This window comes from Geotrypetes seraphini, chromosome 4, assembly GCF_902459505.1.
Source record: "Geotrypetes seraphini chromosome 4, aGeoSer1.1, whole genome shotgun sequence".
NCBI lineage: Eukaryota > Metazoa > Chordata > Amphibia > Gymnophiona > Dermophiidae > Geotrypetes > Geotrypetes seraphini.
In genome coordinates this window covers 135958959-135983280 of record NC_047087.1, presented here as the reverse complement: position 1 = coordinate 135983280, position 24322 = coordinate 135958959, and the positions used below count along the sequence as shown (strand labels likewise).

At 48.0% G+C, this 24322-nt stretch overlaps 1 protein-coding gene across 4 annotated transcripts in view; it reads left to right on the top strand.

Annotated features, from left to right (window-relative positions):
• Positions 1-24322, top strand: part of SLC37A1 (solute carrier family 37 member 1) — a 368358-nt gene that overhangs the window by 104025 nt on the left and 240011 nt on the right. For all 4 annotated transcript variants that reach the window (XR_004539090.1, XR_004539091.1, XR_004539089.1 and 1 more), the window contains one exon: positions 10664-10735. Coding sequence is in view for 1 of the 4 variants with exons in the window: in XM_033940456.1 (XP_033796347.1) it covers positions 10664-10735 (72 nt within the window). In the remaining 3 variants the exon portion in view is untranslated. The remainder of the gene's footprint in view (positions 1-10663; positions 10736-24322) is intronic.

Sequence of the window (24322 nt, the reverse complement as noted above, 5' to 3'; positions counted from 1 at the left end):
AATATTTGTGTGTCGCACACACCTAACCAGGCTCTAGGCAACTTGAGGAAATGAAAGGAAGAGGGTTAGGGTGGAAGGGGAACAGGAAACTTAAAACTTAGGTGAATTAAGTAAAGGTCAGATGCTTATGATGATTCTAGAAGAATTAGTTGTCGAAGAGTGAAGTTTTCAGTTTCTTTCGGAATAGGGTATGGTTGGTTTCCGTTCTTAATATCATAGGATTATCCACAAAGCAGGCAACACTGCCTGCCCGGATCAAAGCGGTCTCGTGCCAATGACCCTTCTCTCTAGCCCTCTCTCATCTTTATTCCCTTCTGATTTTGTGATACTATTCTTAGCAGAATAAGCCTCTACCTGGGTCTCTAAGGCTCACAACACCATTGCTTCCATGTGGGAAGTCTTGTAGTTGAGTGTGTACAAGAATTTCTACTATTTGCATAAATGGAAGATTGGCTAAGGTCAGAAATTTATGCAGGTAACACTATGGAGTCAATTCTGTAGCACAGATACATAGAAACATGATGGCAGATAAAGGCCAAAAGGCCTATCGATTCTGACCATCCACTATCTCCTCCTCTCCCTAAGAGATCCCACATGCCTGCCCCATGTTTTCTTGAATTCAGGCACAGTGTTTGTCTTCACCACCTCTACTGGAAAATTATTCCATGCATTTACAACCCTTTCTATAAAAAAAAGGATTTAATTAGATTGCTCCTGAGACTGAGCAATCACCTCTTATATTCATCCTATGCCCTCTCATTCTGGAGCTTCCTTTGACATTAAAGAAACTCACCTCATGTGCATTTATGCCACATAGTTATTTAAGCATCTCTATTGTATCTCCCCCCCCTGCCTTTCCTCTAAAGCAGTGGCATAGCAAGACAGTCAATTTTGGATGTGCCTGAGCCCAAAGTATGTGGAAATTTCTATTTCCCTCCCTTCCCACTCCCCAGCCTGTGCAGCAGCCTCTCTCTTTCTCTCCCTTCTCCCTCAACCTGTGCAGCAGATTCTTTCTCTGGCTCCCTTCCCAAACCCCCTGGCCATGCAGCAAAGTCTCTCTCTCTCCCTTCCTTCCCATCCCCCCAGCCCATTCACCATTTCTTCAAGTCATCAGCAGCAGTTCCTACATGCTGTTGGTGGCTAACCCACCTCTGATGTAAAATACAAATATGTAAGAGGGAAGGCTGGTGGCCTATGGCTACTGGGTGGCCAGGCCTGAAACCAGACTGGGTTGACCAGGCCCATCCATGGCTATACCCCTGCACCTAAGTATACTTATTGAAATCTTTAAGTCTGTCCCCATATGTCTTATAACAAAGACCACTGATCATTTTAATAGCCTTCCTCTGGACTGACCTTCATTCTGTTTATATCTTTTTGAAGGTGTGCCCTCCAGAATTGGTCAAAATATTCTAAATGAGGTCTCATCAGAGTAATTATACAGGGGCATCAATACCTCCTTTTTCCTACTTGGCCATACCTCTCCCTATGTACCCAAGCATCCTTCTAGCTTTCACTGTCATCTTTTCAACCTGTGTGGCCATCTCAAAATCATCACATACCCAAGTCCCACTCCTCTTTCATGCACAAAAGTTCTTTACCCCATAAACTGTAGCATTCCCTTGGGTTTTTGCTGCCAAAATGCATGAACTTGCATTTCTCAATATTAAATCCTAGCTGCTGAATTTCAGACCATTCTTCAAGCTTTGCTAGGTCCTTCCTCATGTTGTTGACAACATCAGGGGTGTCTACTGTATTGCAGATTTTGGTATCATCCTGACAGCCCTTCAGCAATATCGTTTACACAATTGTTAAAAAGAACAGGCCCAAGAACTGAACCTTGAGGCAAACTACTAGTAGCATCCCTTTCTTCAGAGCGATCTGCATTACCCTCTATCACTTTCCTTGCAACCAGTTCCTGACCCAGTCCATCACTTTGGGACCCATACTGAGGTCACTCAGTTTGTTTATTAGACGCCTTTATGGAACACTGTCAAAGGCTTTGCTAAAATCTAAATGCACCACATCTTATAGCACTGTCCCTTTATTCAATTCTCTGGTCACCCAGTCAAATTTTACATGAAAATGTGTAGAATAATGCCATGTATCCAGTGGCATAGTAGGGGGAATTAGACAGCCCCAGGCACTGTCTTCGCGGGGCCGCTGGCTCTGGCGCTTCTCCTCTTTGCCCCCCCTAGGTACTTCTTGAAATGTTCACTGGTGCAAGCAGTATCCTCCACCTGCTGCTCACGCCAGCCTTGGCTGGACCAGGACGTGACTTTAGAAGGGAGCCGAGGCTGGTGCGAGCAGCAGGTGAAAGAAGATGCTTGCGCCAGTGAACATTTCAGAGATACGCAAGGGGCAGGATGGGTTCCATACAGTGCAGCAGGGAAGAGAGGCGCACAGCGTGGTGATGCCGAACCCCACCACCCCAACCTCCCTCGCTACATCACTACATGGACAGTACGTGTGTATATTTGCACATACTTGCATAACTCACTTTAAATAGTTTAAATACTTAAATAGGGGAGGGGTAAGATCTCCAAAATAATAATACAATATGATACACCTGGCACTGTATTGATGTACAAATAACATCACAGTCTCAACAACATTGCTTATGATATGTTTTATAAACAGACCTCAGCAGTGACTTCACATGGGAGACTTCTCCATGACTCACCTTTCCCTTCATCCATGTGTATAAAATACTAAGGGATTGGTTTAGGTTTTTTTTTTTTCATTAAAACTTTAACACACACCTTACCTTAAAACTACATGACCAAATGCCAACATGTGCCATGTTTCGCTAATCACTACTTCAGGTGTGGTCCACTGCCTGGAGCTTTTTCAACTTCATTCACATTTCAATTTGGAGCATTTGGAGAATTGAAATGTACTTTACACTATTATTAGCTTGATCTGTTCTGCTGTCCGCAGAAAACTGTGTTTATTTGGTTAATCTAAGTGCTTTAAGTAGTGTTTCATAAATGCATACCTTGACCCATACTCTTGTTAATATCCTCATAGAAAGCAAGAGACTGTCATAGCCCTCATCACTCTTGAAAATGACTGTGTTGAGAAATATGCCCAAAAGTTTATTTCCCTAGCAACAGCAGCAGATGAATCCAGAGACCAATGGGGATAGCACACATCTACCAGCAGGCGGAGATAGAGAAACTGATTAACTGGTGGTCCTATTGGCTGGCACTCCTCCTGTATCTCCAGTATTCTCTATCTCCCAGCAGGAAATGGTTGCTATTCAACTAGCTCCTGAATTCTGGCTGTGACTGGAAAATTATTTTCTCCTGTTGAGGTTTCTCTTCAGTGAGACTGCCATTCTGTTTCTCCTGTTGAGGTTTCTCTTCAGTGAGCTGGCAATGCTATTTCTCCTGTTGAGATTTTCTCTTCAGTGAGACAGGGGTGTCCGGCTGAACGGTGCTGGCTTTAGGGGTTACACCTGGGCCCCCCCCCCCCAGGTCCCTGCCTCACCTTCCCTCCATTGCTAGAGGGTCTGACTGGGTCTCAATTTTTTTCTTCTTTCCCTTCTCTGTTTAAAAAAAAAAATAAGAGAGACCACAGTTGCTACATTCTGCTCTGTTAGTGCTGCTCATCCAGCTCTAACTGGCTTTAACCGGCCCTAACAACAAGCTTGTGAGTATGTCTGGTTTTTACTGTTGTTTGAACTTCAGGTTCTGTTTGGGAATCTTAGTACTGTGGGTTCGGTCATCGTACATGTAAGGAATATTTTATTGAGGCTAAGTTTTATGACTAGAAATCCATTGAGGGAGCTGGGACTTTCCCGCTCTTTGCATGCACGCGCTTGTTTTCCTTGTTGGTTACAGCACGGCAGTAGCGGTGCGATTTCATGCTCGCACTTGTTCTCCTTGTTGGGTTTCAGTGCAGCAGTAGTAGTCCTGTTTATTCTGAGGCTCTCTTTCGTTTGTGTTTTTTCACGCCATGTGCAGCTGATTGTGCAGGTGCCAGTTTATAGCAGTGCGCATGAGATGGGACATGTTTTTTCTGGCGCTGTGGGCAGCACCGCACTATTCTTCTGGTTATTCCCCAAGTCTGATTTTCTTTCTATGCAGGCTGCGGCAGGGTAAATTTTGCGGGGCTTGAATCCGACTATGTTTCTAGGAGTGTGGATGCAGCAGCCACGTGTCAGCGAGAATCAGGCGTGCGCTTGGGTCTCCGGCGATGGCAATAGAGCTGCAGCATTCCAGTAGTTTATTTACAGCTGACTTTGGTCAGGGTATGCCGCGGCTTCTTTCCTTTCCAGTTCATACAAGTTGTTCGTGTTTCACCAGCTTTGGGACAAGCTTAGGCAGATTTATATGTCTATGGCTGTGTTCCTGCTGTATTCCCTTGAAGGAAGCTGCTAATTTAATCGGACTCTGGGGTTAGCACTCAAGGAGATTACCAGAGAGACTCTGACCTGTGCTAGGTCACCCAGTCTCGGTTTGTCTCCGGACTGGGTCGACATACGGCACCTCACGGCACAGTGAGATCAGCAGTAAGATAGTGCCCTGTATTTCACACGGGTATCTCATTGTCTCTCTTAGGGTCCCTGCAGATTGAGCCTTTGTCTGTTGGTAGCTGTCCTTCTTATTTGGGCCTCTGTGCTGCGCTGCATATGTCTAGTAGTGGCATAGGATATATATGCCTAAAGGTAGTACTAACAGTTTCCAAGTTTGGGCTGTCTCTGTGGGCATAATGATACTTCGCATCTTCCTGCGGCCAGGACTCTCTTTCTCTATTTCTGAGAGGGCCTGGACTTCAGATTTCCATTCTTATCACGCTGGTTTCTCCTGTCGCCATCTTCTCATGGCACATGCTAGACGGACCCCCCGACCAGATGGAAGGGCTGTGCAGCTCCTTCTAACCAGGAGCCAGTTACCTATGTGCACGCACTATGTGGCTGTTAGCCTCATCCCTGAAGCTCTCATTAGCGATGTGAGCTTTGTCTGATACCTGTTAGGATGCTGTTGTTTTCCACGGGGCGATAGATGCAGCATCTTGATTGCATCTAGTATGTATTCACTTTAACGGACATACGTATTTCGCTCATGTTGCTTGGAGTTCGTACTGTTTTCATGGTTCCAGTATACTCCTCTTTACATTGCGAAACTTGATTTTTCCTAGGAGAATTTCTTTCTTCTTATAGATCCTACAGTTCTATTCCTGCCGTTCCCTGACCTTCTGCACTTCATTCTGAGGGGATCTTGATTTCTTCCAATGACTCTTCAGGCTTTCTCATGAGGGAGAAGATGCTATAATGTCAGGTCAGGGGGCTGTGAACATTTTTCAGGATGCTTGCAACTTTGCATTCTCCTCAGGTTTCCAGTTCGTTCTTGGAGTCTCTATGTTTTGTGTTTCCCTTTTCAGTGTTACTAGTCCTCAGGGCAGTTCTTGTAGTTCTTTGGGAACTAAGGGACGTTGTTCCATTTACTGCATGGTGCCCAAGACGGGGGCATTGGGCAGGCTGGATCCCATTCTGCTGAATTAGTTTCTCAGGGTTACACATTTCTGCAGAAAAACTGGGAGAATATTTACATTTTCACTATGGACTCTGAATCGGCACTAAGTTTGCTTGCCTCTCTTGGAGCAGCGCTTTTGGTTTTGGCACATGCCATTTCGCCTACCCAAGGCTTCACAAACATTTTAGAAAATGTGGGCAGTGGTACCGTTTTGGCGCTACCAGGCGATTCACCTTATTTCTTCTTGACTGACTGCTTGATTTGGACAGTCAGGCCATTTGACTGACACGAAAAGGGTGTTTCTTTTCCTCTGTTCTTTGGACGTAAATCTTCAAATTTGCACAGCGCTCTTTTCTCCTGTACTATTTATAGGTATATCGGGGAGATGTTTTTATTCATATAGGAGAGAAATGTGTTTCTTCCCAGAGACTAGGGCAATGAGTCACAGTCTCAGGTTTGCATTCTTCTTCGGTCACCATGACCAAGAGTATGGGATTCTGTACAGGTTGGAGGTTGGAGGGTTGGAGTAAAGGGCCAATACTCAGACTGGCAATGGGTCACGAGCGGAGTTCCACAGGGGTCGGTGCTGGGACCTCTCCTGTTCAATATATTTATTGACGACCTGGAGACGGGGACGAAATGTGAGGTTATCAAATTTGCTGATGACACCAAACTCTGCAGCAGGGTTAGAAGCACGGAAGACTGTGAAGAACTGCAAAGAGACCTAACGAGACTGGAAGAATGGACAAAAAAGTGGCAAATGAGTTTTAACGTAGAGAAATGCAAGGTCATGCATGTAGGGAAAAAGAACCCGATGTTCAGCTACAAAATGGGGGGAATATTGCTAGGGGTGAGCAACCTTGAAAGAGACCTGGGGGTGATGGTGGACACAACATTGAAACCATCGGCGCAGTGTGCGACAGCCTCAAAGAAAGCAAACAGAATGCTGGGCATCATCAAAAATAGTATCACAACCAGGACGAAGGAAGTCATCATGCCACTGTATCGCGCAATGGTGCACCCGCACCTGGAGTACTGTGTCCAGTACTGGTCGCTGTACCTCAAAAAGGACATGGCGGTACTCGAGGGAGTCCAGAGAAGAGCGACTAAACTGATAAGAGGTATGGAAAATTTTGCATACACTGACAGGTTAAAAATGCTGGGGCTGTTCTCCCTGGAAAAGAGGAGACTTAGAGGGGACATGATAGAAACCTTCAAAATCCTAAAGGGCATAGAGAAAATGAATAAGGACAGATTCTTCAAACTGTGGGGACCCACAACCACTAGGGGTCACTCGGAGAAATTGAAAGGGGACAGGTTTAGAACAAATGCTAGGAAGTTCTTTTTTACCCAAAGGGTGGTGGACACATGGAACACGCTTCCGGAGGAGTTGATAGGCCAGAGCACTTTACAGGGGTTCAAGGAAGGTTTGGATAGGTTCCTAGAGGATAGGGGGATTGAGGGGTACAGATAGAACTAGAGGTAGGTTATAAAAGTGGACAAAAACCACTTCACAGGTCATGGACCTGGTAGGCCACCGCGGGAGCGGACCGCTGGGCGAGATGGACCTCTGGTCTGACTCAGTGGAGGCAACTTCTTATGTTCTTATGTTCTAGGATCCATGTTGCTGACTCTACTGGGAACTTCGGCTTGCTTTCCCATTATGAAGCTACAGCAGTCGCTTTTGTTCCGGTGGTTCCCGGTATCTCAGGGCTCCAATTATTTGGTAGGCTCCTCATGCATCGCTCTGTATGATTTGGTGGCTCAGCAAGATTTCTCTTTTCAAAGGCATGCTTCGGTCTTTGCTGGACTAGCTCATGGTCACCAAACATCCCGGGCTGTCTGGTTGGGAGGCTCGGTGCCTTCCATCCTCAGCTCCAGGAGTCTGGTCTTAAGAGGCGACTCAGTACTTGTTCATTCTTCTACTCTGGACATGGTCGGGCTACCATTTCTGGAGCTTCAGACCATTCTTCCAGAATGACGCTGAAGGTCTTTTCAGTCAGTATTATGATGGGGTATTTCTCTACAGCTTGGGCAGTAGGTGATGTACTCAGTTGGCAGGTAAAGTTGTGGTTCTACTTCAATGGGTGGACCCTCATCTTCCTCTTCTGTTGGCAGATCATTTTATGGGTCAGGAAAAGAGTTTGGATAGACTTTCTCTCTGCGAAATCTGAGCATGGCCCATTTATTGTATATTACAGTGTGACTTTCTCTCCGCGAAATCTGAGCATGGCCCATTTATTGTATATTACAGTGTACAGCGTCGTGTATGCTCTAGAAAGTGTAAATGTTAATAATAGTGAAATCTTCTACATCCTGGATATTGAGAATTTTGGCTCAGGCGTTCCAGCTCTTTTTATGGAAGTGAGATCTCCTGGAACTAGCCCTCATGGCCTCGTCTCAAAATTCTAAGCTTCCTAGCTTCTTCGGCGGGCACATGGAGTAGGAGTCGGAGGGGGTAGCAGCGTGGCTTCTTTCTCGCCTCTGGTTTTTTCTTTTCTTTTTTTTTCGGTGTTTTCCCCTGCCTGATGATGGCTTGGATTTGCCATCTCAAGCTTGCTTTCAGGGAACAGTATTTGTAGAATCTATGGATTGGCGGCGCCATCCTTGCTATGCGGTTCTGTTGAGTCTTTTGACAGCCGGACTGTTGAATTTCCTGGTATCTCAGGATTTGCTCACCTAGGGTCCGATCAACATGGATATTCGTACTACTTTGGTATTGCGACCTAGCTTTTGATAAGTCATGGATGACGTGTAAGGATTATGCGAAGCAGGTTGTTTCTTCTCTTGTCCAAGCGATGCAGACGTCTTCACCGGTGGCTTCTGCTTCCTTTTGGAGGTTTTTTCTTTCTTGGGTACTTCTCCACATTTGCACCCTTACAGAGTTCTTTTTTGACCCAAGTGTATTGCCGAGGGCTTAACATTCAATTCCCTTCAGCTTCAAGTGCCATTCTTAGCTTGTTACAAGGGCTAGGTATATTGCTCTTCACTTCCTTCTCAGCTTCATGTAGTTCAGTTCCTAAAAGGAGTACGGTATATTCGTATACCTCTTAGAAAGCCCGGTCCGGAGTACAGTCTTAAGGTACTTCTTCGCAGTTTACCGAAGGCTTCATTTCATCCTTGTCTTTTGACAAGGGCTGTGCCATTGAACACGGGGTTTCTTGTGGCCATGGCTTCAGCTCGGCGGTTTTCTGAGTTGCAGGCTTTTTTTGGCAGGGATTCCTATTTCTGATTTACAAAATCTGGGGTGTCAGTTCGGACGGTCCACAATTTCTTTCTAAGGAGGTGGCATCCTTTCTTTTATGTCCCTCTCACTTTTCCTTCATCCTGGGAGGAGAAATGGGGAGACGTGCTTTTATTCACTGCATTTTTTGAAAGTGTGTAGCGTTCTCAGCAAGCTTGGTTTCTAATGACTTTTAGTTGTTTAAATCACCTTTTTGTATTCTTCACCAGACGCCTAAACGTATGGCGGCATCCAAAGCCTCCATCGCTCGATGGGTCCAGGAGGACATTCTTTACGCTTGCTTGATGGCAGGGAAGCGGTTGGCGAAAGAACTTCATGACCATTCCGCCGAGCGATGGCTACTTCTTGGACTCGATCCAGAGGTTTTTTCCTTGGAGGAGTTTTGTCTCGCAGCTACTTGGTCTTCCTAGAGTGCTTTCTCTCAGCATTACTGGTTGGATGTGGGGGCGCATGCGGTAGATGCTTCCTTTGGTTGTTGCGGAGGCGGATGTGGGGGCGCATGCTTTGGTTGTTGCGGAGGCGGCATTTGCTTCCCACCCAGATTGAGGATTGCTTTGCTACATCCCATTGGTCTCTGGATTCATCTGCTGCTGTTGCTAGGGAAGGAAAAATTATGTTCTTACCTGTTAATTTTCTTTCCCTTAGACGCAGCAGATGAATCCAGAGCCCCACCCTTTCTGGATATTGTCTGTTGTTTTTTTCTTTTCCAACTTTTGAAGTTTGTTATTATTGAGGGTTGTATTCTGTATTATTGCCTTTTGAGATTTGTTATGGGAAAGAAGTTTTTTACCTGCTATGCCTATTGATGGTTATGGATGCTTGGCCAAGGAGCTATACTGGAGATACAGGAGGAGTGCCAGCCAATAGGACTACATGTTAATCAGTTTCTCTATCTTCGCCTGCTGGTAGATGTGTGCTATCCCCATTGGTCTCTGGATTCATCTGCTGCGTCTAAGGGAAAGAAAATTAACAGGTAAGAACATAATTTTTCCATCTGATTGGACAGGATGCTAGAATTTACTTCTGAGATTGCAGTCTGCTCTGTTAGCATTTGTACAAACTTTCTCTTTGATTATAGGAAGACTAGTATTTACATTAACAGGTGCTAGCTGTCTGTCTTTCTTTCCCCTCCATTTCCCTGTGCAGCAGCCACAGCAGCATTTCCCCCACCCTACTTCCCTGTACAGTAGCCACAGCAGCAGCATTCCCTCCCTTCACACCACTTCCATGTGCAGCAGTAGCATTTCCCTTACCCCCCTTCCCTTCCCGTGGTCCCGCCCCCCCCCCCCACACTTCCCTGTGCAGCAGCAGCATTTCCCGGCCTTCCCTGTGCAGAAGCAGCATTTCCCCACCACACACACACTTCCCTGTGCAGCATCAGCATTTCCCTCCCACACACACACTTGCCTGTGAAGCAGCAGTATTTCCCGGCCTTCCCTGTGCAGCATCGGCATTTTCCACCACCCCTCCCAGATGCCGCATTGAAATTAATAGAAAAGCGCTGCACCGCGCTACCGCTGGCTTTGGCATATTCTATCCACGTGGCCAACCCTAGTGGAAACAGGAAGTAGTCAGAGAGTACGGGCCACAGTGGACAGAAGACGGCGACGCCAGCGTTAGCGCGGTGCAGCGCTTTTCTCTTAATTTAAAGGCGGGTGAGCCGGCCAGAAGGAGGAGGCTTTGGCGGTAGTGGTTTGGTCAGTGAGTGAGGGTGGGAGGGGGGAGTTGGCGGCTGTGCTGTTTCTCTGAGTTGTCTGGCCGCCGCATCCGCACTCCTACTTGCCACGGACCTACTGATCACAGATCAGAGATCACAGAAGCACGCAGGTAAGTGTGCATGTGCGACTAGGGTTTTATTATATAGAATTCTGAATCTGGACTTCAGTTCTAATCTGTTTAACTAAATGGGGGGTTTTCTTTACAAAATTGTGTTTTTTAGAAATCAGACAGACATGTGAATGGAATAAATGGAATCAAAAGTCAGTTAAAGAATGAGGCCAAAAAATTACAGGTAATTATTATTACTTTATTATTTGTATAGTGCTATTAGGTGTTTCCAGCACTTCACAAACATACATGGTAGATAGTTCCTGTTTTGTAAAACTTAGGATGTAATAAGCATAGAAACATGACGGCAGATAAAGGCCAAATGGCCCATCTAGTCTGCCCATCCACAGTAGCCATTATCTCTTTCACTCTCTCTGAGAGATCCCATGTGCCTATCCCAGGCCCTCTTGAATTCAGACACAGTCTCTGTTTTCACCACCTCTTCCGGGAGACTATTTCAAGCATTTATCACCCTTTCCATAAAAAAGTATTTCCTCAGATTACTCTGGAGCCTATCACCTCTTAACTTCATCCTATGCTCTCTCATTGCAGAGTTTCCTTTCAAATGAAAGAGACTCGACTCATTCACATTTATATTATGTAGGTATTTAAATGTCTCTATCATATCTCCCCTCTTCCGCCTTTCCTCCAAAGTATACAGATGAGATCTTTAAGTCTGTCCGCATACACCTTATCAAACACACCATTTTAGTAGCTTTCCTCTGGACCGACTCCACCCTTTTTATATCATTTTGAAGGTGCAGCCTCCAGAATTGAACACAATATTCTAAATTAGGTCTCACCAGAATATTTATACAGGGGCATCAATACCTCCTTTTTCCTACTGGCCATACCTCTCCCTATGCAACCTAGCATCTTCTAGCTTTCGCCGTCACCTTTTCCAACCTGTTTAGCCACCTTAAGATCATCACATACAATCACACCCAAGTCCCGCTCTTCCGTCGTGCACATAAGATCTTCACCCCCTAAACTGTACCATTTCCTCAGTTTTTGCTGCCCAAATGCATGACCGTGCATTTCTTAGCCTTAAATTTTAGCTGCCAAATTTCAGACCATTCTTCAAGCTTTGCCAGGTCTTTCTTCATGTTATTCACACCATCTGGCATGTCTACTCTGTTGCAGATTTTGGTTTCATCTGCAAAGAGGCAAATCTTACCCGACAACCCTTTAGCAATATCATTTATAAAAATGTTAAAAAGAACAGGCTCAAGAATAGAACCTTGAGGCACACCACTGGTAATATCCCTTTCCTCAGAGCGATCTCCATTGATCACTATCCTCTGTCGCCTTCCACGCAACTAGTTCCTGACCCAGCCTGTCACTTTGGGACCCATCCCAAGGACACTCAGTTTATTTATCAGACGTCAGTATGGAACACTGTCAAAGGCTTTGCTAAAATCTAAATACATCACATCTAGCACACATCCTCTATCCAATTCTCTGGTCACCCAGTCAAAGAAATTGGTCATATTTGTCTGACAAGACCTACCTCTAGTGCAAAAGGCCTTGGGAGAAGGCAGTGGCAAACTGCTCTTGTATTATGCCAAGAAAACCACAACTGGCTTTCACTTATGATATGTTGGTGTTTTTGCAAGACCCCAGATGTTCACTTCACTGCTGGCTTGGCCCAAAATTAGATCAGCTTCCCACCCTCATTTCACTGGCGCCACACTGCAACTTGAGTACTCAAGCAAAGTTCTGGGCATCATCATTAACTCTACACTTTCCTTTAATGACCACCTCAACTCCTTGGTAAAAAAAAATGCTTTTTTATCCTTCACATGCTGAGGAAAGTTAGATCCTGCTTCCACCAACAACATTTTGCTGCCCTTGTACAAGCCATCATCCTTTCTAGACTGGACTATTGTAACTCTATCTACTTAAGTCTAACCAAGAAAAGCCTTCAAAGACTTCAGCGGATTCAGATCACAGCGGCTAAGCTAACCTTCGCAAAAAGTAAATTTGACCATGTCTCATCGCTTCTGTCCTAACTTCACTGGCTTCCAGTAATTTCCAGGGTTCACTTTAAATGCGCCTGCCTAACTTTTAAGATCCTATACAGCATCCTTCCTACCCTAATTCCACTATTTTGGAATTCCTCGAATCCTGATACCACCAGATCCACTACAAAATTCAAACTATCCTGGGAGAGGACGGGGAATCCAAGATGGCCATGAGTTGCTGAGCGTGTGTGAGACGCTCACAAAACTCGCTCATTACTTACTTATACTCGATTCCGTTATACTCTATTCCGAAGAGGAGAGGGAAAAATGCCTCTGCAGCCTCGGGGCACATGGGGATCCCTCCACAGGCGACATTGGACGATTTCTTGAGGCGTCTAAACCAGGAGCTGACACAGTTGGGGAATCGCCCGCTGGAGCTGCAGGCTAGGAGTGAGGCTGCTGCGAGCTACCATGGGCTGGAATCGATGCTGAGCCCCGATGCTAGAACCCCCCCCCCAGCTGCAGAGTGCAAGCTCGCCGCGGGAAAGTAGCCAGTCCAAAGAGGCAGACTTCAGTTCCCGGGAGGCTGAATCGAGTGTAGCACTAGATAACACTCCAGCGGCTAGAACAATGAGGGGACAAGAAGAAAGACAAGACCTACATGAGGAAAAGACACCGGGAACATCACAGGCTGGATTAATGGCTGCAAGTATATTTTCAATGCCTAAACCTATCAATGTTACCCTAGATTCTTTATGGGACTTAGTAACTGTGCTGGGACAGACTTTGTCACCACAAATAAAGGACCTAGAAAACAAATTTTCTGAACAAAGGGAGGAATTAAATGGATTTAAACATGACATAGTGGTTGTAAAAACTAAGGTTGAAAAAGTTGAGAAAGAGATATTGGAAGTAAAGGAGGTACAAACAACTTTAATTAGAGATAGTCTTAACTTAAGAAGAAAGATGGAAATCTTGGAAAATAATAACCGAATAAATAATCTTAGATTACTGAATTTTCCAAAGCTACCTCTACTCTCTCCTAAAGAAGTTCTAAAGACATATTTTATGGAAATCCTTAATGTTCCAGAAGATACCTTTCCTCCCTTTTCAAAAATATATTATCTTCCTACAAAAACCTCAGAGGAACAACTTCCGGTAGAGGGAGAACAAATGGATTTAACTACAATCTTGGAAACTTCAATGAAGGAGGTAGCTAGGCCAGCTACTTTACTGGTAACAGTCGTCCTGCTACCTGACAAGAATTGGATTTAAAATTATACTTTAAAAATAGACACAAAGGGTCTGATTCTCCAAAGTGCGTCCCGATTTTAGGCAGCTGTAGGCGTCCTACAGCTGTCTAATCAGCCAATCGGGATGCACGTTTTTTTAAAAAAATGCTCCCCAGGCAGGCCGCCTACATTGAAGGCGAGGCCCGCAAGACACCTAGGCCCTGATTCTGTATAGGACGCCCGGGAGAGGTGTCCTATTCAGAATCGGCCTACACTAAAACCCCAATTCTGTAACCGGCGTCCATGTTACAGACGCTGGTTAGAGAATCGGCTTAGATTAGACACGGCCCGCTACACTTATCGCGGCAAGGGATCTCTCTGCCGCTATAAGTATAGCGGGTCGCGGCCCCCTGTCCAATCGCTGGCAGGAGGGTGCCCAATCCCTCCTGCCCGAAGATGCACCCTCCCCCCCGACAATATCGATCGCTGGCAGGAGGGTGCCCAATCCCTCCTGCCCGAAGATGCACCCTCCCCCCCCGACAATATCGATCACTGGCAGGAGGGTGCCCAATCCCTCCTGCCCGAAGACGCACTCTCTCCCCCCGGCGCTAACAACCCCCAAACCTCCACTCCACCAAACTAACCTTTTCTTAAGGCCAGATGGGTCTTGCCGTCCAGCCGGCAGGCATGCCTCGTCGAAGCCTAAGGCCTGATTGGCCCAGGCTCTAGAAGCCTGGACCAATCAGGCCTTAGGTATAGCGGGTCCACCCATCCCCACTTAATCTAAGGCCTTAGACTTAGTGGGGATGGGCGGACCCGCTATGCCTAAGGCCTGATTGGTCCAGGCTTCTAGAGCCTGGGCCAATCAGGCCTTAGGCTTCAGCGGGATGGGCCGGGAAGGGGCAGGCACGCCTCATTTCGACGAGGCGTGCCTGCCGGTTGGACGGGCAAGACCCATCTGGCCTTAAGAAAAGGTTAGTTTGGTGGGGTGGAGGTTTGGGGGTTGTTAGCGCCAGGAGGGGGAGGGTGCGTCTTCAGGCAGGAGGGATTGGGCACCCTCCTGCCAGCGATCGATATTGTCGGGGGGGAGGGTGCGTCTTCGGGCAGGAGGGATTGGGCACCCTCCTGCCAGCGATCGGTAGTGTCGGGATGGGAGAGAGATCGGTAATGTCGGGGGGGGGGCGGTTGGTAGTGTCGGGGGGGGCAGTCGGTAATATCGGGGGGGGGCATCTTCTGGCAGGAGGTTTTGGGCACCCTCCTGCCAGCGATCGGACAGGCCTCGGCCCGCTATACTTATAGCGGCAGAGAGATCCCTTGCCGCAATAAGTATAGCGGCCGCGTCTACTTACAATGTAGACCAGCATTTTGCTGGCCTACATTTTAAGCATTTCTTCCTCTACTAGGGAGACGCGTAGGGCCGCCTAGGTTCACCTAAGGCCCTTAGGCAAGCTTAGGCGTCTTGCGGGTCTCCCTAGGCTCCCGGAGGCGCCTTCAGGCCTTCCTGGGGAGCATTTTTTTTTTAAAAAACGTGCATCCCGATTGGCTGATTAGACAGCTGTAGGACGCCTACAGCTGCCTAAAATCGGGACGCACTTTGGAGAATCAGGCCCAAAGAGTTTATGGGAAAGAGAGTTCAGATATTTCCTGATGTGACAAAAGAAACCCAGAGACGCAGAAAACAGTTCTTGCTCCTTAAGCCAGGGGTTACTGCGATGGGGGCTTTATTCTTATTACGATATCCATGCAAGTGTATAGTTAAATACAAATCTTCTAATTATGTATTTTTGAACCTTCACAGCTGACGGGTTTTCTTTCCATGAAACGTTTTGAAGGGGAGATAGTAACAACTTAGTTAGTTAATTAGAATGCTCCTGTGAATCACTTACAGCAAAACCACCTAATTGGTAAAATTTGCTATATTTATTTAGTTTTTACTTTTCACTCAAATTACCACCTTGGATCCTTATTATGGGACTTTAAAATTGATTAAGCAAATTAGTTATTTTCTGATTGTTTATTTTAATTTCCTTTTTGTATATTGCTGATTGTCTTGATCATACTCTGTACAAGAAGTTATTCTTGAGAATTTGCTCAATAAATAAATAAATAAATAAAATTCAAACTATCCTTCCCCTCATTAAAAGGCATCACCCATTCAGGAAAATTAGGGACATCTTTCCCTTTAGAATCACAGAGCTTTGGAATAACCTTACTACCCCACTTCAGAATCTGGGCTCCTTCCAACTATTCCGAAAACATCTGAATACTTGGCTATTCTCAAAAATGTAATACTACCTTCCCTCTATGATGTTCCATCTTTATACTAAGTTCCTGTAAACCTTCTTTATACTAAGTTCCTGTAACCCTTACTATGGAGTTCCTTCTTTATACTAATCGCTGTCTGGCTGGCCCAGAACGTCTTCTCAGATGTCAGAATTGACGTCGGAAAGAAGACTTATCCCAGGACAAGCAGGCAGGTATTCTCACTAGTGGGTGATGTCATCAGACAGAGCCCCGGTACGGACGTCTCACAAGCACGTGTTGCTTGTAGAAACTTAAAGTTTCTAGATGCCCGCACCGCGCATGCGCCGGTGCCTTCCTGCCCGGAGATCCGGGCGTGTCTCCTCAGTTCTTTCTTTTCCGCAGAGCTGAGAAGTTCAACTTCATCATGCGCTAGCTGAATTCAGTTAAATTTGCCTTCCTTGTCCGCGTTTTCGCTTTCTTTTAATTACAGTTAACAGTACTTTTCTTTTTCAGTTAAAAAAAAAAAAAAAAAAAGAAGATTATTTCCTCCGGCGGGTCGAACGGGCCGGCCACGTGGCTCAGGCCCACTGGCTTCGACCTCGCGGCGGAGATTTTCCGGCCTATGTCCCGGCCAATCACCGGGTTTAAAAAGTGCAGCAAGTGCCAACGCGCGATTTCACTCACGGACCCTCACTGGCGCTGTTTGCAGTGTTTGGGCCCTGACCACATCCCGAAATCGTGCAGGCCTTGCTCTACCCTTACGGCACGCTCATTCAAGCGGCGTTGCCTATTGTGGGAATCGATGTTCAAGATGGACGCAGCTAAGGATCCCTCAGCCTCCACTTCATCTGATACCTCCCCGGTTCGGGCGAAACCGGTATCGACCCCTCCTGCATCGAGTGTGGTGAAACCGGCATCGCTCACCCCGACACCATCCACGAGCTCGACGTCGGTGCCTGCCCCGGTCTCCTCGGTTCAGGTACCTCTTCCTTCCACAGTGCCACCAGTGGTCATCAAAGTGCCGAAAGCTACTAAGCAGAAGCACTCGGCCTCGAAGGAGCGCGATGTCCGTGCAGGAGGACCCCCTTTCGGTGCGGATCCCTCCTTATCGGCTTCGCTACGGTCCGTGCTGGAAGCTCAATTCGTTGAGCTCATGCAGACCATCGGACCCGGGCTCATCGCTGCCATACAGGGTGACCTCCCGGTACCGGTCCAAAGGGGCGGTCCGCCCCCTCCCCCTCCCCCACACCGTTCGACCTCGACAACCGACGAGGACGAACGGGGGAGGGCGGCGATGCCCACGCGGCAAGCCTCGCTTACCGATATGCCGCCATTAGAACCCATTACGCCTCCGCGCCAACATGGGACCAGACCTCCGATCGATACTCGAAGCCCTGGGCATAGTCAGGAAGAGTTCTTCCGTACTCCTTACCAGACTTGGGTAGCATCGCAAGAACCCGCATCGCAAACCCAGTTGCGATCCACCGCTTCCAGCCCTATCCACTTGGGGGCCTCGGGAGACCATGCGATGCACAGACGATCCCGATCCCCGTCCCGCCACCGAGACGGGCACCGATCGAGACACTCATCCTGGCACTCCTCACGCCATTCGGAGGTGTCACCGCAGAAAAAACTGCAACGTAGGGGATACTCCTCATCAGAGGTGTCCCCTCCGGGGGGCCCGGAGTACGAGGAGACATCGGTGCCCGATTCTCCTTGCCACTCCCCGATGTCCATGGACCTGGAGGCCTCCTCCTCCTCCAGCCCGTCCCACAGACCGACGCTGGCGGAACAATTGTCCTTCTCATCATTCCTCCGACAAATGGCGGATGATCTGGATGTGACCCTTGACACGGGCTCCCGATACTCCAAAGAGTATCTGGACACCATGCATTTACCTAACCCTCCAACGGAGTCGCTTCGGCTCCCCTTGCACAAATTACTGGACCAGACCTTCATGCAGTGCTTCGAAACACCGTATTCCATACCGGCGATCCCCAGCAAACTCGATGCTCGATACCGCATCGTGCACCATAAAGGGTTTGAGGGCCCTCAACTCTCCCACCAATCCCTACTGGTCGAGTCCTCCCTTAAACGCTCTCATCCCTCCCAGGTCTACGCCTCTGTACCGCCGGGCCGAGAGGGGAGAACGATGGACAAATTTGGTAGAAAATTCTACCAAAACTCCATGATGGCGTCACGGGTGCTAAACTACAATTTCTTTTTCTCTTCCTATCTGGAGTTCTTCTTGCCGGTGCTCCGCAAGTTCACTCCGTTCATAGACAACCAAGCTCGATTCCAGTTCGAGGAAGTGGTAGCCTCCCTCTCCCAATTACGCCTCCAGCTGATGCAATCCTCCTTCGATGCATTCGAACTCTCGGCACGCGCCGCCGCAAGCGCGGTAGCTATGCGTCGCCTGGCATGGCTCCGTACAATCGATATGGATCCCAACCTCCAGGACAGACTCGCCAACGTACCATGTGCTGGAGCTGACCTGTTCGATGAGTCTATCGAAACTGTTACCAAGAAGCTGTCGGATCATGAAAAATCTTTTCAATCCATCCTGCGGCCCAAACCCAAACCTCAACAGTCTCGACCTTCCAGGCCACCCCTGATTTACCAGCGGCGTTACATGCCCAGACAAACGCCTGCTGCGAGACAGCCTGCGAAGAGACAACCTCCCCAGAAGTCTCAGCAAAAACCTCAGCCACCGGCTGCACCTAAGGCTCCCCAGCCCTTTTGACGCCCCTCCCGGGAGCATAACCTCGGCCTCTCCCATAGGGGGCCGCCTCCATCTTTTTTACCATCGATGGGAGGCCATAACCACGGACCTATGGGTCCTCACCATCATAAGAGAAGGATACTCTCTTCAATTCCACCGGGTCCCCCCGGACCATCCTCCAAGAGAGTATCCTTCAAGCTCGACGCAGACCGCCCTTCTTCTTCAGGAAGTCCAAACCTTACTTCAGCTTCGGGCTGTCGAGCCGGTCCCGTCAGACCAATTGAACCGAGGGTTTTACTCCCGGTACTTCCTCGTCCCGAAGAAAACGGGCGACCTGCGACCCATTTTAGACCTTCGGGCCCTCAACAAGTTTCTGGTCAAAGAGAAGTTTCGCATGCTGACTTTGGCTTCTCTATACCCCCTCCTCGAGCAGAACGACTGGTTATGCTCCCTGGATCTCAAGGAGGCCTACACTCACATCCCCATTCACCCGGCCTCCCGAAAGTTCCTCAGATTTCGGGTGGGAAATCTGCACCTACAGTATCGAGTGCTACCATTCGGCCTATCTTCGTCCCCCAGAGTCTTCACAAAGTGCCTGGTGGTAGTGGCCGCAGCACTCCGGGACAGGAGTCTACAGGTGTTCCCATACCTCGACGACTGGCTCATCAAGGCCCCGTCAGCCCCAGAGGTCACTTCGGCGGCCTTGGCTACAACCTACTTCCTCCAAAATTTGGGCTTCGAGATCAACTTTTCCAAGTCTCATCTACAACCCACCCAGTCCCTCCCCTTCATCGGAGCGGTCCTGGACACCACCCGACTCCGAGCATTCCTGCCCCTGCAACGCATGGAGTCCCTTCTTCATCTCTGCCAGGCGGTGTCTACTCGCCAAACTCTACCGGCGAGACAACTGATGGTGCTCCTGGGCCATATGGCCTCCACAGTACACGTGACACCCTTTGCCAGACTCCACCTCAGGATCCCCCAGTGGACCCTGGCATCACAGTGGAATCAGACATCCGATCCACTATCCAAACACATCTCAGTCACACCTGCTCTTCGGCAGTCTCTACTTTGGTGGATGACCTCTTCGAATCTATCCAGAGGTTTGCTGATGCACTCTCCCCCCCATCAGAAAGTTCTCACAACCGATTCGTCGAATTATGCATGGGGGGCCCACCTGGATGGTCTCCGCACCCAAGGATTCTGGACCAGTGCGGAAAGACTACACCAAATCAATCTACTGGAACTCAGAGCCATCTTCAATGCGCTCCAAGCTTTCCAACATCTACTTCACGACATGGTAATCCTCATTCGCACAGACAATCAGGCCGCCATGTATTATATCAACAAGCAAGGAGGCACGGGCTCGGCCCTCCTTTGCCAGGAAGCTCTACAAGTCTGGGACTGGGCGGTGCGCCACAACGCCCTACTCAGAGCAGTATACATCCAGGGGGAGAACAACGTCTTAGCAGACAAACTAAGCCGTCTGCTACAACCGCACGAATGGACTCTCCATTCCAGCCCCCTTCACCAAATCTTCACGCAATGGGGGACGCCTCAGATAGACCTCTTTGCGGCTCCCCACAACTCCAAACTGCCTCAGTTTTGCTCCAGGATCTACACTCCTCATCGCCTCGAGGCAGATGCTTTTCTACTGAACTGGGGGAAACGATTTCTATATGTGTTCCCACCATTCCCGCTGATCCAGAAGACTCTGGTCAAGCTGAAACTCGAACGGGCCACCATGATTCTAATAGCTCCTCGGTGGCCCAGACAACCTTGGTTCTCCCTCCTACTCCAACTCAGCAGCAGGGAACCAGTACCACTTCCAGTGTTTCCTTCACTGCTTACTCAACATCAAGGATCACTACTTCATCCCAACCTGCAGTCTCTCCACCTGACAGCTTGGTTCCTCTCAACGTAACCCCTCACCAATTCTCACAAGAAGTGAGGGAGGTCTTGGAAGCTTCCAGGAAGCCCGCCACTCGACAATGCTACTCCCAGAAATGGACCAGATTCTCCTCATGGTGTGTTTCTAAGTCAAAGGAACCTCAGCGAGCTTCCTTATCCTCCGTGCTGGACTATCTCCTACACCTATCTCAATCTGGGCTCAAGTCCACATCCATACGAGTCCACCTGAGCGCTATTGCGGCGTTCCACCAGCCCCTACAAGGGAAACCCCTCTCGGCCCATCCAGTGGTCGCCAGATTTATGAAAGGACTCTTCCATGTTAACCCTCCTCTCAAACCACCCCCAGTAGTTTGGGACCTCAATGTAGTCCTTTCCCGTCTCATGAAGCCCCCGTTTGAACCACTCAACAGGGCCCCTCTTAAGTACCTCACCTGGAAAGTGCTTTTTCTTGTAGCCCTTACGTCCGCTCGCAGAGTCAGCGAACTCCAGGCATTGATGGCGGATCCACCATTCACAGTATTCCATCATGACAAGGTGGTCCTACGCACTCACCCGAAATTCCTGCCTAAGGTGGTCTCCGAATTTCATCTCAACCAATCCATTGTACTTCCAGTATTCTTCCCTAAGCCCCATTCTCACCACGGAGAATCGGCCCTTCACACTCTAGACTGTAAACGTGCCTTGGCTTTCTACCTGGATCGCACCAAGCCACACAGAACCACTCCTCAACTTTTTGTCTCCTTCGATCCTAACAAGTTGGGAAGACCCGTATCAAAGCGCACCATCTCTAATTGGATGGCGGCTTGTATCTCTTTCTGCTATGCCCAGGCTGGATTATCACTTCCTTGTAAGGTCACAGCCCATAAGGTCAGAGCAATGGCAGCCTCAGTAGCATTCCTCAGATCAACACCAATCGAGGAAATTTGTAAGGCTGCCACCTGGTCCTCGGTTCACACATTCACCTCACATTATTGTCTGGATACTCTCTCCAGACGGGATGGACAGTTTGGCCAAACAGTATTGAAAAATTTATTCTCTTAAGTCGCCAACTCCCCCTCCATCCCACTGAGGTTAGCTTGGAGGTCACCCACTAGTGAGAATACCTGCCTGCTTGTCCTGGGATAAAGCAATGTTACTTACCGTAACAGTTGTTATCCAGGGACAGCAGGCAGCTATTCTCACGTCCCACCCACCTCCCCTGGGTTGGCTTCTCAGGCTAGCTACCTGAACTGAGGAGACACGCCCGGATCTCCGGGCAGGAAGGCACCGGCGCATGCGCGGTGCGGGCATCTAGAAATTTTAAGTTTCTACAAGCAACACGTGCTTGTGAGACGTCCGTACCGGGGCTCTGTCTGATGACATCACCCACTAGTGAGAATAGCTGCCTGCTGTCCCTGGATAACAACTGTTACGGTAAGTAACATTGCTTTCCTGTCGGCTTTAGCAGTAGCAGCAGCAGGGTGGTAAGATAGCAGCCGACCCGGGGAAAGGAAGGAGGGAGGTGTTTTTTTGCGCGGCAGGGAGGGGAGGAGGTAGGCAGGCAAGCAGGCTGGCTTTGGCCAGGGAGGGAGAGAGGTAGACAGGCAGGCAGGCTGGCTTGGGGGGATGGGGGTGGGACAAAGTGTGGAAGGCAGTGAGAGGGACATGGGAAGGATGCACTGGGGGCACTAAAGACAGGAAGGGGCACTAAGGACATGGGAAGGAGGCACTGGGGGCACTAAAGACATGGGAAGGAGGCACTAGGGGCACTAAAGACAGGAAGGAGCACTAAGGACATGGGAAGGAGGCACTGGGGACACTAAAGATATGGGAAGGGGGCACTAAAGACATGGGAAGGGGACACTAAAGACATAGGAAGGGGCACTAAGGACTTGGGAAGGAGGCACTGGGGCACTAAGGACTTGGGAAGGAGGAACTGGGGACATTAAAGACATGGGAAGGAAGCACTGGAGGCACTAAAGACAGGAAGGGGCACTAAGGACATGGGAAGGAGGCACCGGGGGCACTAAGGACATAGGAAGGAAAGAGGGAGGGAATAGAAAGGGACAATTCTTAGGCTTGAGTGCAGAAAGAAATAAATGAAAGAAAGGATACACAGACAGAAGGAAACGCAACCAGAGACTCATGAAATCACCAGACAACAAAGATAGGAAAAATTATTTTATTTTCAATTTAGTGATCAAAACGTGTCAATTTTGAGAATTTATATCTGCTGTCTATATTTTGCACTATATTTGTCTATTTTTCTATAGTTACTGAGGTGACCGAGTTCGCGGAGATGGGGCGGAAACGGGATTTTAAAATTTTAGTCCTAGTAGTTTGCCGGTCCACAAAATAATTATTTTATTTCTGCCAGTCCACGGGTGTAAAAAGGTTGAAAAACACTGGTCTAGATAGACTGCACACATTTTTATCTGCTGTCATATACTAAGTAATCTAAATCCCTTTTCACAAACACTGATCTGCAGATCCTTTGTACCTTACATCAGGCATGTCCAACAGGTAGTCAGAGGTAGATCGCCAGCCCCACTTGGCTCCAGCTCTCCAGCAGCTCACCCCGTCGCTAGGAGAGAGCTCGTGCCGGCAGGTCATCTGCTGAAGGCTTGCCGCCGCTGCTGATCTTTTGCATGTTTTTTTTCCCTGCCTGCAGGAATCTTGCCTACTGGTGTATTGGGGGCGCTTGTTGTTTTCATGCCAATAGTTTGTGGGTACCCCAGGGGGCCGACGCCTGCACCCCGCGACGATACGCCACAGGCCCAGCTTCATACCTGGTCTCCTGCCTCTCAGAATCGCCCATTCCTACCCTCGCCCCAACACCCCTTAGAAGTGTGTTATATACCGGACGATATTTGCCTGGGCTTTGCCTGAATACACTTACCGTATTAGTTGTGTCGTGTGCTGGTCATTGGTTGCTTTATAGTTTGCTTTCATTAAGCGTTTTTGGGCAGACACAACAAAGTATCAAGAATTTGGTGATTTTGGCGGGCTTTCCCAATTTTGTTCTAACTTGCCTATGCCTTGCCTTTGAATTGGTTCAAACCAATGTGACTTTTGCTTGCCTCTGCAATTTTATTTTGCATAGTCTTTGCATTGATTCTACATTGTGTGCATAATTTATTAAATTGTGTGTGGTGGTATTTGAACTTGTTTGACGGTATTTGACTTTATCTGGTTTGCTGGACAGGTGTTTGAGTTTTTTTGATGATTGGTGGTATTTGCTTAACAACTGATCACATCCAAGTAAATGATAGAAGGTTCATTGAAAGTGTGTGTGTGTGTGTGGGGAGGGGGGGGGGGGAAATCCTCCAACTTTATTGGGTTAAAATTTAATTTGAAACTTAATTTTCATAGCCAGTAAGATTAATTCTTATTTTTATTTTTAGAACTGCATGTGTGGTTTTGACATCTCCAGTTCTTGTATTGCATATCATCCAGAGGTCTTCAGTTCCTGTTGCTCTTTAATACTTTGGGACAGTGACAGTTTTGGACCAGATTCAGCCAGTGTTTATACTAACTTAGCAGATTTGGCCTTCTTACATCCAGCCACGCCAGTATATCAAAGATGAGTGTTCCAAAGAATAGCAAAACCTACACATTCATGATGAATGGGAAATGGTGAAAGACAAGTGTTGTTGTCTAATTTGTTATACCCCAGTAGCCTTACCCAAAAAGGGTAATCTGGAAGTCATTATAAGGCT